We start from the raw sequence: 17,360 nt of genomic DNA on the forward strand, positions 1-17,360 counted from the left end.
AGATTAAGCAGAATGCTGCTGGAGGAGCCTTGAATGGCTCACGGTCCTTTAAAAGTCAGCATGAATGTTAAAGTCTATTTTGAGTATTTGTTCCTTTTTGCCCTGGTTTTCCATATTCCTCTAGTCCTGGGAAGCACAGCTAAGGGTGGTCTCGGCCCTGGTCTCCTGGGCATATATCTGGAAATACTCAAATTTGGTTTCTCCTGCTTAGTGGGAAGTGGTGTGTTTGATAAGACAATTACCTGGATTCCCACTTACTTGCGTTCCTTTAACAGGGTTGCAAGCTGCAGGTGAGGGAGGGGTTTCCTTGTGTTTAGTGTAGCCTGGCAGAATGGAGAGGGCTTTGAACCTGAATTGGGCTTGGAATTCTGTGTTAGTCCTGATACTTTGAAAACAGCAAACAAAACCAAAAACAGCCCTGTGTCTCCATTTTCCCATCTTAAAGCGAGATGCTTTTTGCAGTTCCTCGCAGTTTTAATCATCGTGAAATCTCTGATTCCTGTTAAAAAGTTACGGATTCTAATACTGGAGGTAACCATGAAGCCTGTAGCGTTTAACGAAGCAGACCCTTTCCCCAAAGTCGTTTTTTATGGAGAAAGTTTGAACACTGTCCCAGAGTGCTGCAGCAAACAGAGAGGGAATGACAGATTCCTTGGAGGTTCCAAAGTCTTCAAGTTAACCTCTGACCGCCCTTGCCTGGCTTGTACTTAATTGCAAATTGTCCAAGGAGAAAAGATTTTAGGGTTTGATGGTTTGGGCCCTCCTTTGTTTGTTTGTTTGTTTGTTTAAATGTCTTATACTTCACCCTATTAGGAATTAGAAAGGTGAGTCAACTGAGAATAACAAATGCTCCCTCCTAAGCTGCGACCCCTCCCCCGCCCACGCCAAAAGAATTTTGTTCACTTTATTGAGTGCAGGAGCAGCTCCCTTGGTCACCCAGAGGACTGTCCTTTACGGAAAATATGGAACAGAGAAGAGAGAAAGGCAAACTTCCTTTCTCCGCTCATATAAGGGTTAGAAATATGAGTCAGTGGGGAAGATTCTGAGCAAATACATGATTTCAATATGAATTTTTGTTTTCCTTTACATGGTAACTTAACAGCTTACATCTCTTTTATTAATTGTTTTGTATTATGGACTGGCCTTTATTGTAAATGCTGATCTCACTTATTTCCGAAACCTCCTTTGGGTTGGGTAGTAGTTTCTCATTGTTATTCCAGGTGAAGAGACTGCAGTGCTTAGAGGTTAAGTAACTGGCTAAATGAAGGCCCAGTTAACAAGTGATTGAGTTGGGATTTGAACCAAGTAAATGAGTAATGACTCTTTCTTTGAGCCTAGGATGTCGCTAAAAGCATTTTCAGCATTTTTAATGGTAGTGAAAAGATAATGGGGAAATTAATGACACTCAATTCACAAACGAGTTGTGTTCATTCTGTGTCCTTTTCCTAGAGATTCTGAGTGTTTTCATTCAGTCCTATCAATACCCTTTCCTTCTAGGATGTTTCATTTCAAACATTCTAGAAGGGAAATCAGACTCTGAGTTAAAATAATGAACAGTCATATTTTATATGCTCACATAATAATATTTCACAAAAGCATGACCTTATTTGCAACTTAGAATCATTGTGACCTGTTGCTTTAAATATTTTAATAATTCAAGTTTTTCACCTCCCCCAGTGAGGCCCACTTTTCTCCCCAATCACTTTAATTATGTGAGCTAGAAACCTGTTTCTCACACATCTTCAGTTCTCAACCTTGTTAAAATTAATCATATAATCCCCCTTTAAAACATAGTATTAAATCACCATAGTAACACACTATCCAAGCTTTATTGATAAAGCATAACAGCCTTAAGAAGGTAGAGTTTGGTGTCCCCTGGACAGCTCTATAACTTTTATAGAAATGTGTTCCTTCTTCTGGCTTGTGTATGGCGGAGGGATAGCATTACTTACACCTGTTTTATTACCACACTGCTTTTAAATTGCCACCTTGTTTTCGCTCACCTTCCTAGTTAAACAAGGAGAGTGGAACACTTTCTTTTCTTTCTGAATTATTTTCTTGCACTCTCTAACCACTCTCTAGGGGATGGAATTATTTCCTTAAACATGACCGCGTAAGGTCCATTGACCTTTTTTGTACTGGGATACCTTGAAAGTCTCCTTAATTTTCATTTGTTTATGGGGTTTCTATAAGGGAGTTTTAGAAAGGAAGGCTATCCATATTTGAAAAACTAATTCATATCATATCCAAAGACCCAATAAATCTGCCTTTGGAAAAGGCCTGGTGAATGATTTTCATTTCTGTTGGCAACTTATAAAGTAAATTATAGGTGAGAGCACTGATTTGAATATTTTGTCAATTTGAGAATATTTTGTAAAATACAATGTACGTAAAATACAATATAGGTTAATGAGTTCCTTTGAATAATTCAATGTCAAATTCCAAAATACTATGTTAGCATAAATTTATGTATTAGGATTTGGAATAGTTAAGTTTTTAGAAAGGAATCCAAGCCAAGTGTTAAGCTGATTTTAGAAAGTGGTCTTTAAAACATTTTGCACCTGCAAACCTAGTTTCTAGGTTAATCTGATTAGTAGTATGCTTTTTTATTGCTTGAAACATATTTCCTATTTTATGTCACTCTTATCTGTGGCATCTTACTGAGTTTTGCGTTCATGTGGGAACTTTTAGCTTTTTTTTCTTTATTCTTTCTTTAAAGCTCATTTCCATTTCTTAGCACCTCACGTTAAGACATTGGGTATTTTGGGGTGCCTGGCTGGCTCAGTCATTAGGTGTCTGCCTTTGGCTCAGGTCATGATCCTAGGGTCCTGGGATCGAGCCCTGCATCTGGCTCCCTGCTCGTCAGTAAGCCTGCTTCTCCCTCTCCCATTCCCTCTGCTTGTGTTCCTGCTCTCTCTCTCTCTGTCAAATAAATAAAATCTTTAAAAAAAAAAAAAAGACATTGGGCATTTCTTTCCTGTAAAATGTATGTTCCTCATAAATTAAAAAATTCTGCAAGACACAGGAGTGTAGGAAAGTAGGAGCTAACCTTTCTCTGTGGAATGCAGCATCTCCCCTTAGAAGCTCTGAGAACAGGATGCAGTTACCTACCTGGTCAGTCTTCCTGTTTCCTTTTCTGTAAAATGGGAACATCGTCTAACTTCTGGGGTTAACATGAGTAAGGGAGATGCTATTTATCAAGTGTGTAACTTGATGCCTGGCGTCAAGTGGACACTTAAATGCTGTTGTCATTACTGTCTCCCCGACTAGGCGAATGGCCGGGGGAGTGCCGTTAACGGCAAGCTGGCCGAGTAGGCTTTGGCATCATTGAGGCCTGGGTCTCAAACACAGCTTTTTGCGGCTTCCCAGCTGGCACCTCAGGCAGTGCTGCTCTGGGCTATTTCCTTATCTATAAAATGAGGTTAATAGAATGCTCCTTTCAGGATTTGGGGGGATGATTAACAGGGCTGCCTGCCTGAACTCAGTGAGCAGAATGTTTGGTAGCTACTTGGGTAGGGAGGTGGTCACTAGAATGGGCTGCTTGCTCTCTCTCTCTCTCTCTTTTTTTTTTTTAACTAGCTCACAGTCTGTTTCCTCAAAGTGTGTAAATTCTGAGTTCATTTACAAAGAGTTCCACTGAGAAAGGAAATGTTACAGGTTCAACGACTTGTCACGATCAGATGCTTTATCAAGAAACTTACTGCACATTCATTTTTGCCCCTTTGTCCTGTCTTTGCTGCAGCCTCACAGTGAGCCAAGTTGGCCAGAACTTCACGTTTGTGCTCACTGACATTGACAGCAAACAGAGATTCGGGTTCTGCCGCTTATCTTCAGGAGCGAAGAGCTGCTTCTGTATCTTAAGGTAAGGGAGAGTGGCTTTGGCTATCGGCTAGTTCTCTGAACCAGTGTCAGCCTTTGCGTCGTTCCTCTGTCATTAAATTTTCCAGCTGTTCTTTTTATTTTCCTCTCTGTCTCCCACAAGTCACTGCACTTGGGGAGAAGGACTTCGCCGTGTTGTTCTTGCACTTTAAGTTCTGCAGATAATTGTATTTATTTATTTGCATCACATCCCTTGGGTGGGAAAGGGATCATTGCTTCTGTGGAGTATGTGGAAGCTGGGGAGTCAGCATGGCTTCAGTTCCTCCTGCTGTTATCTGGAGCTGTCAGAAATTAGCCTGTTAGGCTTTCCCTTGGACATTTTGTGTATGTAAGATTATTAATAAAGTATGTGTCTGTAGCTCAGGACGTCTTGCAGACACTGATTGCGTCCTCCTCAAAGTAACACCCTTGCCCTCTGTGGGTCAGTGAGGGAGGAACTGTTTCCCAACTTGGCTACTTCTCTAGAGGTTTGGAAAAAGTACAGAATCCTGGAAGAAGGCTTCTTTAGGTCTTCTAAAGCCCCTTCATACACCAGAGCCACACTTGCTTAATGCTCTGTTTCCTCCTGCCAGAGGGGCAAGGTGTGTTCTGGGGTGGGAGGACGTGTGGAAATCCGATTTTGGAGCTCCTGGCTCTGGGGGCTCCTGCTGGGCGCCTCCTCAGGGGGGAAGTAAAGGCATCCCACACACTCTCCTCTCCGTCTGCCTTGGTTAAGTAGGTGTCAGAGGGGCCTGCCTCCTGTCTCTCTCTGCTCATGTGGAGCAGCCCAGGGCAGGCCAGCGGGGAGGCGCCCCTGACAAAACCCGGGTCCCCAATCTTGGGCTTGTGCCCAGGGATAAAAGGCCAGGCTCTGTGAATTCCAGAAAGAGTGGTTCTCTGGTACATTCATTTTTGGACTTTCTTCTTCTCCTCACCAAGAGAAGACCTCCCACCCCAGCCCCCCAAAGACACACACACACACACACACACACACACACACACACACACACTCTCTCTCACACCACAGGAGAAAAAAGGGCTGACTTTTGAGGTGCCTCTGCTGAGTAACTGTCAGCCTGGGCTATCACGTTTGAGTTTCTCTACACGAATCTTATTGTTAATCAGCAAAGTCAGCTCTCTCCTTCACCAGGCTTCACATCTGTAATTCAGGCCCTCGAGGGCAACTGCTGGAAAGACCACAGGAAGGAGGGACAACCCAGAGGGTCTGTGAGGTTAAGTGGTGCAGCTGCTCTCAAGCTTGCCTCAGTAGCCCAGGCCCAGGGCTTACCTGCCCCGAGTATCAGAGTCGGATATAAACGATTATTTATTTTTTTGATTCAACAATGTTGAGTTTTTGTTTTCTCTTTTTAAACAAAATTTTCTCTTCCATTTTTGCCTAATGTTCGGTTTCAGCCTTGGCCAGGGCACTGCCTATTTATATGGTTATTTAGAGGAGATGAGGGTTTAACACAAGTTCTTGAAGTTTTGCAGAAAGGTTTTTGTTTGTTTTCTCAGAATATTTGGGTTTACAGTGTTTCGTCCTTTGAAAGCTAGGACGTACTCCGAACGGCCACTATCAGAGTCATTCAAATTTCTGGGACTGGAAAACTGTTTATTTAAAAATTTAAATTTAAAAATTGCTCTCCTCTGATTCCCGTATTTGACTGCGTGTGTCTGCGTGGAGGGTCATGGGTGTCATGCTTACAAAAAGCTGGTTGATTAGCTTTCTGCTGCCATCATTTAGAATGAAAAATAGCAGCCATTGGTGTGTTTTCTATCCGTTATACTAGTTTGGAACTGCGGGAAAAGGGGGTGGGTTAATTCATTCATTTGTTTGTCAGCCCTTAATTGAGTGCCTACTGTTAGCTAGTTCCTGCCCTTGAGGAGTTCCCTAGACTAACTGGGGAGACAGATGACGCTGCAGAATGCTATATAAAATGCACAGGGCAATTCCATGGCACGGTGGCTTCTTACTATTGATATTCTAGTGCCAGAGGATAGTGACTGTGGTTAAAAATAGAGTCCAGATAAATTCTGGGCCATGGGTGGGTGGGGGGGACTCCCTGTATCTCATCCACCTTGTGCGTATGGGGAAGGGTACGCGCAGTGGCACTTCCCCTGTGGCTTGGATTGGGAACACTGGTGAACTGAGACGGACATATGAATGGAAGGGCCTGCTCTTGACCTTGAGTGACTGGTTGGCAGCGTGTTCACTGGAGAGGTCTGCCGGGAGAATGCAGGTGTAATTTGGGTCTGGGTTCTGTTAGCACTGTTGGTCTCCTTGCCATTTGGAAATGCTTGGACTCTCTGCTCCCCTCACCCCGCCCCCAGGTGCTTTCCCATTAGTGAACCGGTGCCTTGAGGTCCAGTCACTGTTCTTGGTGTGTCCAGTCCTCTAACTTGTCTGCTCCAAAGTCACCTCTGCTTTTGCTTTCCATTTCTTCGCATGGGAGGCATAACTTCCAGTGATGGTGTCTCTGCAGACATAGCCTCCCCAGTTCCAGGATTTAGCTTCTTAGGATCACTTCCTCTCGGACTGCTCTCCCAGGCTCCTGTGCTTCCTGGGCCATATGAGTTGTTGGACCTTTCTGCCTTCACGCATTCATCCATCCACCCACAGCAGCATTCTCCAGGCAGAGGCAATCATTCTCTCCTCTGGGTGCACCCAGCATGCTCTGCGTACTTCAGTTACACACTCCTAAACCTTGAGCTTCTTTTTACCTGTTCCTCCTGTTACTCTGAAATTAACTCTTTAAGGGTAAAGATTGTGTCTTGCACAGCTTTGTTTCTCCAGCACTTAGTGCAGTGCTCAGCCAAGATATTGTGTGCGTGGCTTTCAGAGACAGGGGATGTATTCCATTTGAATGGAAGAACAGGATGCTGAAGGCTCTGAGTGAGAGGACAGGCTTTGTGGGACACCAGTTCAAGAGAAAATGTGAAATACAGTTATTTATAGGGAGATGTGGTTCATATTCTCAAACTTAACCTCTTTTAGTTGTAAGAGGTGTACCTTTGAATCTCACCAAGGAGATCTAGCTGTTGAGTGACAGGCATTGTGCCCATAAAGGACTAGTCCCGTGTTAGAAAATGTAAACTTCATTTTGCAGTGAAAGGTTTGTAGACATCCTTTATACAGTGTACACTATTGGGTTCATTGTAAGAAGCATTGTCTTTTCCTTCCCCGTAGAATGTAAGGTCCATGAAGCCTGGGAAGTCTTATCTGTTGTGTTCACAAATATACCCAAAGTATATTAAGGAATGTCTATGCCCAGTAGGCACTTAGTAATCCTTGTTTTATGAAGGAAAGAATTCCTAATCCATAAGCCCAGTGTTTAAACATCTTTTAAAAGTTGGTTTGAATTCTATCACCAGCTAACTTTGACAGAAATGTAGTTGTGCTAGAGTATAAACAAGTCTCATTAACACAAGTACCATGGTATGTAAAGTCAAATGCGTTAGGTCTTCCCATGGTTGACTTGTTCTTTGTATTAAAACGTTTTACTTTTCCTTGCGATTGGCCATGATATTATTTAATTCTGTGCTGCATGGTAGTCACTATGGGATTAAAAGCACAGCTAGGAGAACAACAGTTATGGGTAGGTCCTTCCTCATTACCTTCCTCTCATCCAGGAGCTTGTGAGCGTGTGGTGGCGTTTGCCGGTAGCACCAGCTGAGTCTGATGTGTGGTATAAGCATTTACCTCTGAAGTCTTTCAAAGAGTGTAAAGTGACCTAGAACCATAATTTTTTTCACAGCTTCTGATTTGTTCGAATGACCCATGTTCCATCAAGGCTAAACTGTAATGAAATACGTTATTTATAGCCAACTTCTGGTTTTGGAGGAACAGGAAGAGCCTAAGAGTTCAAAGTCATAACTGCGTTGTTTGTGGGCAGTGGACTATGGGAGAGATGTCATACAATAATTAAGTTTGTTTACTCTTTATAAAGGAACTTTAAAAATAATTATGTTCTACAGTTTTCTGCTTTATGTGTAAGAATCTTAAATTTAAGTTTTGAGGAAGTTTGAGAACCTGTCTTTATACCCATATAAAGAGGTGCCTGGGTGGCTCATTTGGTTAAGAATCTGCCTTCTGCTCAGGTCATGGTTCCGGGTCCTGGGATCGAGCCCCGCATCAGGCTCCCTGCTGAGTGGGGAACCTGCTTCTCCCTCTCCCTTTGCGTCTCTCCCTGCTTGTGCTCGCTCTCTCTCTATCTCTCAAGTAACTAAATAAAATATTAAAAATATGTTTAGGGATGCCTGGGTGGCTCAGTTGGTTAAGCGGCTGCCTTCGGCTCAGGTCATGATCCCGGCGTCCTGGGATCGAGTCCCACATCGGGCTCCTTGCTCGGCAGGGAGCCTGCTTCTCCCTCTGCCTCTGCCTGCCATTCTGTCTGCCTGCGCTCACTCTCTCTCCCTCTCTCACTCTGACAAATAAATAAATAAAATCTTAAAAAAATGTATTTAAAAAAATATGTTTATATATACACCTGTATAAAACTGTTCAGGACCTGTTAAACATTTTGTGAAAATAACTTGTTTCATCAAAACAATATCTAAGATTTTTTTAGTTTGATGTTTAAATTGTTTCTCAGTTAGGAGGTACCTTAGTACCTACTACATGCCAGGAATGAGCAGTGTGTAACATTTGGTCTTTAGCCTTTGTTTATCCCAAAATAGGCAACAGGTTCCCCCATGAGAACCTTTCAGATACCCTGTTCATTCAAGATTTTGATGAACTGAACTTTTTAAACTTGGTCTTACAAACTGAAAACAATACGCACTTTTGGTCCTTTACCAAATTTAAAATTTAATGTGCTTCTGGGCACACCATACCCTGGACACCTCGGATTTTGATACCCACCTCCTATCTGTTTCACTTCTGCCATCCTTTTTCTCAGGAGCCACCCTGAGAGTCTTTGGGAAGGGACTAAGTAAAGAAGCAAAATACACTGTGATAAGTCCTATTTAAAAAAAATATATATATGCATGTGCAAGTTTCCTTGGGGTCACCGGTTTGGCAGTGCCCCTCTCTGGCTTGAAGAATCAGGGAAGTGTTGCCGATGGTTTCCAATTAAACTGGATCTTAAGGAACCACTGTGGGTTTAACTGGAGGAGAACTGGAGGAGAATTTTGTAGGCAGTGAGAACTGTCTTGTTAAGGCCTAGAGAATGAAAGATATGGCAAGACGGAACACCGATGTGATGGCGGTGGCAGGAGCTGATGCCATAAATGTCTTGGAGTTGGGACAGGTTGGAAAAACCCTTGTGGGACATGCTCAAGAATCTGGATTTACCCCATAGCAAGTGAGCGTCATCAGATGATAGAGCAGGCACTGGAAACACTGATGTTTGTAGACCAAAGGGAAAATGGCTTTTTGTACCTGCAGTTGCCATCTGCACCTGCTTGGGATTTTCTGGTCATCGTTAGACGGATGATGCCCAGCACATTGGGGGTACCATTTTGATTTAGATTGGAATTTTCAAGCCTCAACTTTAGGTTTGTTTGTTGTCATTGTTGTTTTAACAATGAAATATGTTCCTGGGACCCTGTTGGGGAATTCTTGTCCTCCTTTCCATGCAAGTTGGCATATGGGCTTGTGTTTAGACATTAATTGTGTTAAGTGATAACCATCTTCCTTCTGGAACACTTTCTGACTTAATGGCAGACACAACTATTACGTCCTTTTTCATCCGCATGGTACTCATTTCTGCTATAAACACTGAAAAGCTCAGTTTTCACAGAGGAAAAAAAAGAAGCTAGAAGTAATAAAAGAGTCTGGTTTTAAGAACTTTGGTTTCTCTAACTGTTCCAGTGTTTTTAAAGCAATGCATACAGTTCAGGGGAAAAATCAAAGGGCTCTTTCCTTAGGCAGGTGTGACGGCAGAAGCCCTTTTGGGTGGATTGTGTGTTAGCGACTTTGGTTTAAAATAAGTGTGTGGGGGATGGGGAAGGGAGTTGGGAAGGAAGGCTGTGGGGACAGCTCCCAGATTTTTACCTTGAAAGCAGGTGCTGCTGAAATATTCCAGAAACAGATGGAATCTCCTATTCTTGTTTTAAGCTATTTATGGTTGTCTCGCCTGAGGGTACCCTGCTATACAAAACGGCACAGCCTGATGTTTGAGGGCAGTTTGGGCATCAAAGCTGGGGCCCCTCTGGGAGAAATCAGCCTTTCTTCCCCAATGCCTTAAGTACCATTTGGAAAACCTGGACCTTTCATACTATTTAACGGAAGACTTTCTTCTGCTTTTCGAGTATTTCCATTTCTCTGGAGCTGTTGGATTTCTTCTTCATGCCTCCCCGTGAAAGCAGGGTGGGAACAGTGTTGTCTTCTGAATGGTCAGCTGGGAGAAAGCCCCACTGCTATGGCAGATTATAGTTCTGCCCATTGTGGATCTATCAGCAGCTGAACCCGTGGGAGCAGGTCTGTGGAGGCTCTGGGTTTACGGTTTAGGGTTTAAGACCCTTTTTGAGATCTTTAGTGTTTTGGAAGGTTTGCATGGGAAGTGTGCTCATCACTCACTTGGTGGGAGGTGATAACTTTTTTTTTTTCTTAATTAAAAAAATGTACTGGTTGGGGAATGTTGCATGTTTTATTGCCACACAGATGCCTTCATGCTTAGAAACGTATAATACTCTGGGGAGCCACAACTCAACAATAGTAACAAGCCGTACAGTTAAAAAAAAAAAAAAAAAATCACCTTTGAAGAGCAGAAAGGGAAATAAATGAAACTGTCCTTGCTCTCCTAGCGGCCTGCTGTTTGAGGGCTGGGAAGCTGGACAGTTGGAAAGACAGGTGTGTCTTCTGTGGCAGCAGCCGGCCTCAGGGCTGTCTTCCTCAGGAGGAAACCTCTCTCCTCCTCCTGGTCCTTTTCAAAGGACACCAGCATAGAGCAACCTTCCCTTAAGCGACCTGAGCCAAGGATTCTGGGTATGGGAAACTTAAAGACTTTAGCTAAAAGAAATTCTTCATTTTGAGACTGAATGAGTTGGAGATTACAAGAGACCATGATATTTTCTCGATTTCTTTTGAAAACAGAGGATTTCCTTGTCTTAAGGCTCATGAAGCTTACTACAGAGCAACAGGTGAAACCATCCTAGGAGCTCCAGGAGGGCACTTTGGTTCTCTCCCCACCCCCCTACCCCCAAATACCATTCCTCTTGCTACCTCTAGCAACTGCTACGGTTGGTTAATGTTATTCCATTTTGTAGATGGGTAGACTGAGTCAGGACAACTCATTACAGAGCATTTGGAAAGGAGGGGGGAATGATCATTCATTAGCGTTTGATCTGCCAGGTGGCTTACCTCATTCTCATTTAATCTTATTGCAACCTTATGAAATTATCTCCTTTATAGAAAAGTTGGGGCTTGAGACTGAGGGCGATGGGGTGACTTGTTTGAGATCTCACCAGGAGTAAGGGAGGGACTTTGGTTCAGAACCCCAAATCCAAGCCAAAGCTCATGCTCTCAACAGCTTTGGGCGTATTTGTAGTAACTTGCTTTTGGCCCTGATTCAGAACTCAAATTTTATTTTCTTGCTACCAAAGCAGCCATAACAAGTTTCAAAAGTTTTTTCATCTCTCTGTATATATTTTTAAAGGAGCCTTGATGGGTAGTTTGCCACTGCACAATGATTTCAGAGGTGAGCTGTCAAAAAGAGTTCTTAGAAATAATATACCACAGCCCACCCTCGTTTTATAAATCATGAAATCGAGACCTGAAAAGAGATTTTTGTCCCAAATTCTTTAGCTGGCTAATAGTGGTCTTTTTGACCCCCCAGTCCAGAGTTTGTCCAGGATATGGCAATGATCCTTTCAGCTCAGGAGAATAAGGCCAAGGCCACCTGGATCTAAGGGTTTTCTAAACTCAGTAACCTCCAGTTAGCATCAAGGCCAGCGTCATTGCAGCCTATGTGAACTATCCAACCATATCATTAGAAAGAAAATGATCGGTTCTGTTTAAATCTGAAGCAAAGTGTGTTTGAATGGAAAACCAGTAAAACTGAGCCTGCCTTGTGAAAAAGTCTTAAGAATTCCTCCTGAGGAACCCTTTTTGGGAGATGGAAAACATTCTATAGGAGAAGCCAGTTGATGCTTTTTAGTGGAGTTTGAGCGTCAGCAAATATTTTGGGACCCTCCCCCCCGCCTTACTCCAAGCAAGCCACTTTCCTATAACAGCAACAACAAGCAGAAGGCATTCATTTGAGCCTTATCTTTGCTTTTCACTGGGCAGGAGGTAGAAAGAAAATAACTCAATATGCTTCACACCTAAACTTGCCCTTTGGATCTAAGCTGCACTCTTATTTTAAGAGCAAGTTAGATTTGTGAATACAAAGAAGAGTCTGAATTTAGGTTGTCTGGCCCTTCCAGTGATCAGTTTAGAAGCAGTGGGAAGCCTAGCATTTGTCCCTCATGGAGAAGCTCCAGGAGACTGAGGTAATTGTGTACCTCTTTATATCATGTCAAACAAAAATCATTATGCCATCTAACGTTGGAAGATCTTAGAGTTCCATAACCAATTATGAACCACTTCTTTTCAGGATGTCATTTTATGAGATTATGAAGATACACTTTCTCGTTAGAGGAATTTAGAAATCTTGAGAAAAGAGAAGCGATGATTTAACGCCCCACGACTCTAATAGTGACTAGAGGAGTTTTCTCCCTTGAATGGGATCATGCTGTAGGTATAGTTTTGTATCTAGCCTTTTCATGTAGTATAGTGTAAGCATCTTTGCATGTCATTAAATATTCTTTCCTGAGAATGTTTTTGACTGTGTACTTTGTGTGAGTTTGATTTATAAGAGAAGAAAGCTCTTAGGAAAATCTGAGAAAGTATTTTTTGCTGAAACTTAGATTCTTTTAAAAAATGCATTTGCTGTAGTGACCTTGTCATTTGGCTAATTATTTTGGTAATTTTGTTTTAAAAAACCAAAACCCCTCAACTACTTTCATCTTAATGCATGAGCTATTACCAGATTCTTGACTAGGAGGAATAGTTACTAACTTCTGAAAAAAATGAACATAAAAATGGAAATAGTATCAAAAGTCTTCATTAAATCGAGTGGTAAATAAAGTACTTACTTTTCTTTTCTTTTTTTTTTTTTTTTTAAAGATTTATTTATTTGACAGAGAGAGATCACAAGTAGGCAGAGAGGCAGGCAGAGAGAGGGGAAGGAAGCAGGCTCCCCGCCGAGCAGAGAGCCCGATGCAGGGCTCGATCCCAGGACCCCGAGACCATGACCCGAGCCGAAGGCAGAGGCTTAACCACTGAGCCACCCAGGCGCCCCAAGTACTTACTTTTCCTTTCCATATTTACATCTTTAATTCTTTTCATCAGTATGAGTTGAGCATGGCAAAAACAGTAACGTAGCATAGAGGAAATACTTTTAAAGTTAAATAGCAATATACATTTTAGATTTTTTTGAATAATTACATTCTGAATGAGAACAAATTACACATATCTTAAAACTTTGTGTAGAAATATATGGAATTTTTAAACATTGTAGGTAAAATTAAATTCTGTCTTAGTGTATGCAGTGGAAATTGAGTAAGTTTTTATTTCTTATTCACAGGACAGGAAACTCTCAGTAATCTTCAGCACAACCAAGGGCAGTTGCCCTTTAACTCAGTTCACAGGTGTTAGGCTGCCCGCTGTGGAGATTTTTAACCCCTTATCTATAACACAAAGCAATATTTATTATAAAATTAATTCTGAGAGGCGTCGTTTATGGTTTCTAATCCATTCTATTTCAAATGCCTTTGAAGTAAAGTGGGTGGAGCTTTGTATGTGGGGTTAATTGTCCCATTGTTCATTTATTCAGTCTGGTATTTTAACTAGCTCTTTATGTGTATTAATGAGCCCAAAATGCAGCAAAAAAGTCCTTGCTCTAAAAAACTTTACATTAAGAAAAAAAAAAAAAAACTTTTAAAAGTGATGGAAAACAAAGTTGGGTGAAATTTAGTGCCCTGTACTTTTTTGCCTGAGCTCTTAATGACTGGTTTCCTTTTTTTTTTTCTTTCTTTCTTTTTTTTTTTTAAATTTTAACCCCATAGGAAAGCAAGAAGTCTTTGGGGGACTGAAAAACAAAACAAAAAAAAAACAAACAAAAAGCCACTGCAAACAAAAACAATCCCAAGCCAAAGGGCTTAAGGAAGTATATTTGCTAGGGTCTAGTTTCCTGCTCAGTTAGAAATTTTATGGTCACCTCTGTTTAGAAGAACTCTAGTTTTGGAAACCAGTTTTAGAGAAATTTTTAGTTTGTACTTTTTTCTTTTTTATTAGTATATGAAAGTATACTAAATATTGATCATCCTCATTACAGATAACCAGTGTTTTCTGACCACCGGAGACAATACTTATTTTTATATATATCTTCTTTTTTCTTTCTTTTTTTTTTTTTTACTTTTCATTCAAATTCCCCCCAGATATTAGAATTCTAGATCTTTTTATTTGAAGAGATAGTTAACTTTCATATAGTGGCGCTCCTCCCTGAACTCACCCTTTTCCTCGGATTCAGTACTTGTCTTGTAATAGAAAGAACACTTGTGCCATATGATTTTTTTTTTAAATCTTAAAAATTGCCTTTATAATAATGTTTTCGTTTATCCATCATCTATCTTTGTTTCAGTTACTTCAGTGGTGGATGGATGATGATACTAAATCAGAATATTGTAGTGAAGATTAATTAAAACAGTGAAGACTTGATAAAGTTCTTTGATTATTGTCTGCTATGTAAATATTTAATTACAACCCTGTGCCTGTCTTTTGCAAATTGTGAAATAAAATCTGCAAATAGAAAAGTACATGGAGTTAAACCACACACACATACACATGTATGTATACATGAGTGTATAAATATGTACATGTATGTGCACTCATATGCAAATATAAGTACACAGTAATAATTATATAGCAAATACCTAAGTAAGAAATCTCCTGCACCCTGGAATAATTTTTGTCACTTGTGTATGTATCCCTAAGTAATGTGATATAGTTTTCTCTGGTTTTGAGCTCTGTATGGATTGAATTATACAGTTTGGAGTTAAGTCTTATTTCTTTTCCCGAACACCTGAGATTCAGCCATGCTTTTGCTTAGAGTTATTTGTTTTCTTTGCTCTGTAGCATTCCACATCGTATGACTATACTATAATTTGCTGAAGCATTCAACTGTAGGTAGCCATTTGGGCTGTTTCTAGTTCATGGCTTTTACGAACATTCCTGAAGAGGTAGCCTGGTGTACATAGGCACTAGGTTTTTGGCATATAAACCTAGGAAGAATTGAATGGCTGTGTCATAGGACTTGTTTCTCTTCAGTTTTGTTGGATAATGCCAAATTGCTTTCTAAAGTGGCGGTTCTGCCGGCGGTGTTGAGCAGTCCGTAGTCCCACAGTGCTACTACTTACTCCTGGCTTGTTGGAGAAGACTTGAAACCTGCTCTCTTCTTTCTCAAAGCCCATGAGATCTAGGTATTGTCCTCCTTCACTGACCTCATTGTCTAAAGATAAAGAGATAAAGAGGCAGCCTGTGGGGAGGTGGGAGGAAGGCTGAGCATCCCGGAACGGGTAGGATGAACTCTGAGGTGGCGTGACCTGGAGAGCACCGTCCGGAGTCCATGCAGGGCTTGAATCCTATGTGCTGCCAATGTGGACATATGCTTTTCACTGCTCTGTTTACTTTTTTTGAGCCTTAATTTTCTCATATCTACTTTTTTGGTGAGGATTAGAGAAAATATAAGCAAAGATCCTGGCAGGGTAGTCATTGGCACCTTACAGCATTACACAGTGCTAGAGTTATTGCTAGAAGGACAGACCAGTTTGGAACATCATGTCCTTGCATAGGTGTGGTTTGTGTGGGCATGCACGTAACCAAGTCTTCATGGACATGGTCATGTCAGCTTAAAGATGATTCTTGGTGGCCACAAGGTGGGCATTTACACACTGTTGGTAAGGGAGGGTGTAAATGGTCCGGCATTCCTCAAAAATGATTGGCAATATATACTCAAAACCCTTAAATTATTCCACTTTTGGGAATCTGTTCTAAGGAAAACTCAGGAATATATATATAGTTACATATATGAGGATGTTTATTGTAGCATATGGAATGAAAAATTAAAAACCATTTGTGGAGGGGGAGAGCTAAAACTCTGATACAGTTTCACCATTAAAATGACGTTTTTGTTGATCCTTTAATGTTACCAGGAACATTTAGGACATACTGTTATACAGAAGAAGCAAGAGAGGAATTATGATATGATCTGTAAGAAATTCATAGAAAAACGATCGGGTGCTTAGATAACAAAGTATTAAACAATTAAGAATAATTAGGTAATGGGATTACGGGCATTCCTAGTTTTCTTCTTTTTACATCTTTTTTTTTTTTTTTAAGTTTTTACTTATTTGAAAGAGAAATAGAGCACAAATGGGGAGGAGGGGGAGAATCAGACTCCCCCCTGAGCAAGGAGCCTGAGGAGGGGCTCAATCCTAGGACCTTGGGATCATGACCCGAGCTGAAGGCAGACCCTTAACCAACTGAGCCACCCAGGTGCCCCTTTTTATGTCTTTAATAAGCAGTTCTTCTGGCAGTTTTATCCTGTCATGAACGATCCAAATATTCATTGTACCACAATTTATGTATTTTTTAGCTTGGAAAATGGTAGCTACCTTCATATAACACATGATTCCAAATATGTAGAAGTTAAAAACAACATGCTTTAACTACCAAACTGATGACTGATACTCTAGTGGGTTTGTGTTGTTCTCCCCCCCCCACCCCACCCCAATTTGTGGTATAGATTTGAGCTCTGGGAATATCTGTGTTTTGAGCCCTGGGAAGATCTGTGTTCAAATTATCCTTCTACCACTTGCTACCTTTAGGAATGTAAGCAGGTCATATCACTTTTCTGAGTCTGTGTCCTCATCCATAAAATAGAAGATACTTCCCAAGGTAGCCTTGAGGATTAAGTGAGATTTTTGATGCTCGGCTCAAAGTCATTATTCCTGTGTTGCCTTGCAAGATTTAAAATAACACCATCAGTTGTGAAATGCACCATTGACGTGAAAATGGCTTTTCAGGGAGGAGAAGAGGACTGTGTTTTTTCAGATTGATTTCAGGAAGCATCTTGATTTTGAAAATATTAAAAGTGAGTTAGAGTTCATCTTAATTGAGAAATGGTTGTATTAATTTCTGTCCTATCGATTATAGCTATTCTCTACTCACCTAGCTGACCTTTTAATATTCTCAGAAATTTCTATCTTATTTGTGTAAGGGGACTAGGAATCTATTCCCAGTGCGTGCCTCAAACCTGCTTTTTATGGCCTCAGGATCTCTGTCATAACCTGTTTTATTCTTTCACAAACTGAGCCCCTGGGGAGCTGTCTGCACTTTTCAGTGTGATCCAGCTGAATTCCTTCCCTTCTCCACTCGAGCTCTTTGATTTGCCAGGTTTTTGTTCATCTACCCTAAGGATGGACTGAGATCGCTGAGCTCGGCCTCTCTTGTGGTGCAA

At 41.2% G+C, this 17,360-nt stretch overlaps 1 protein-coding gene across 5 annotated transcripts in view; it reads left to right on the forward strand.

Moving 5' to 3' along the window:
* DENND1A (DENN domain containing 1A) overlaps positions 1-17,360 on the forward strand; it is a 493,090-nt gene that overhangs the window by 146,534 nt on the left and 329,196 nt on the right. For all 5 annotated transcript variants that reach the window (XM_046022048.1, XM_046022043.1, XM_046022046.1 and 2 more), the window contains one exon: positions 3,743-3,862. In XM_046022048.1, coding sequence (XP_045878004.1) covers positions 3,743-3,862 — 120 coding nt within the window. The remainder of the gene's footprint in view (positions 1-3,742; positions 3,863-17,360) is intronic.

Source organism: Meles meles, chromosome 11, assembly GCF_922984935.1.
Source record: "Meles meles chromosome 11, mMelMel3.1 paternal haplotype, whole genome shotgun sequence".
NCBI classification, from domain to species: domain Eukaryota; kingdom Metazoa; phylum Chordata; class Mammalia; order Carnivora; family Mustelidae; genus Meles; species Meles meles.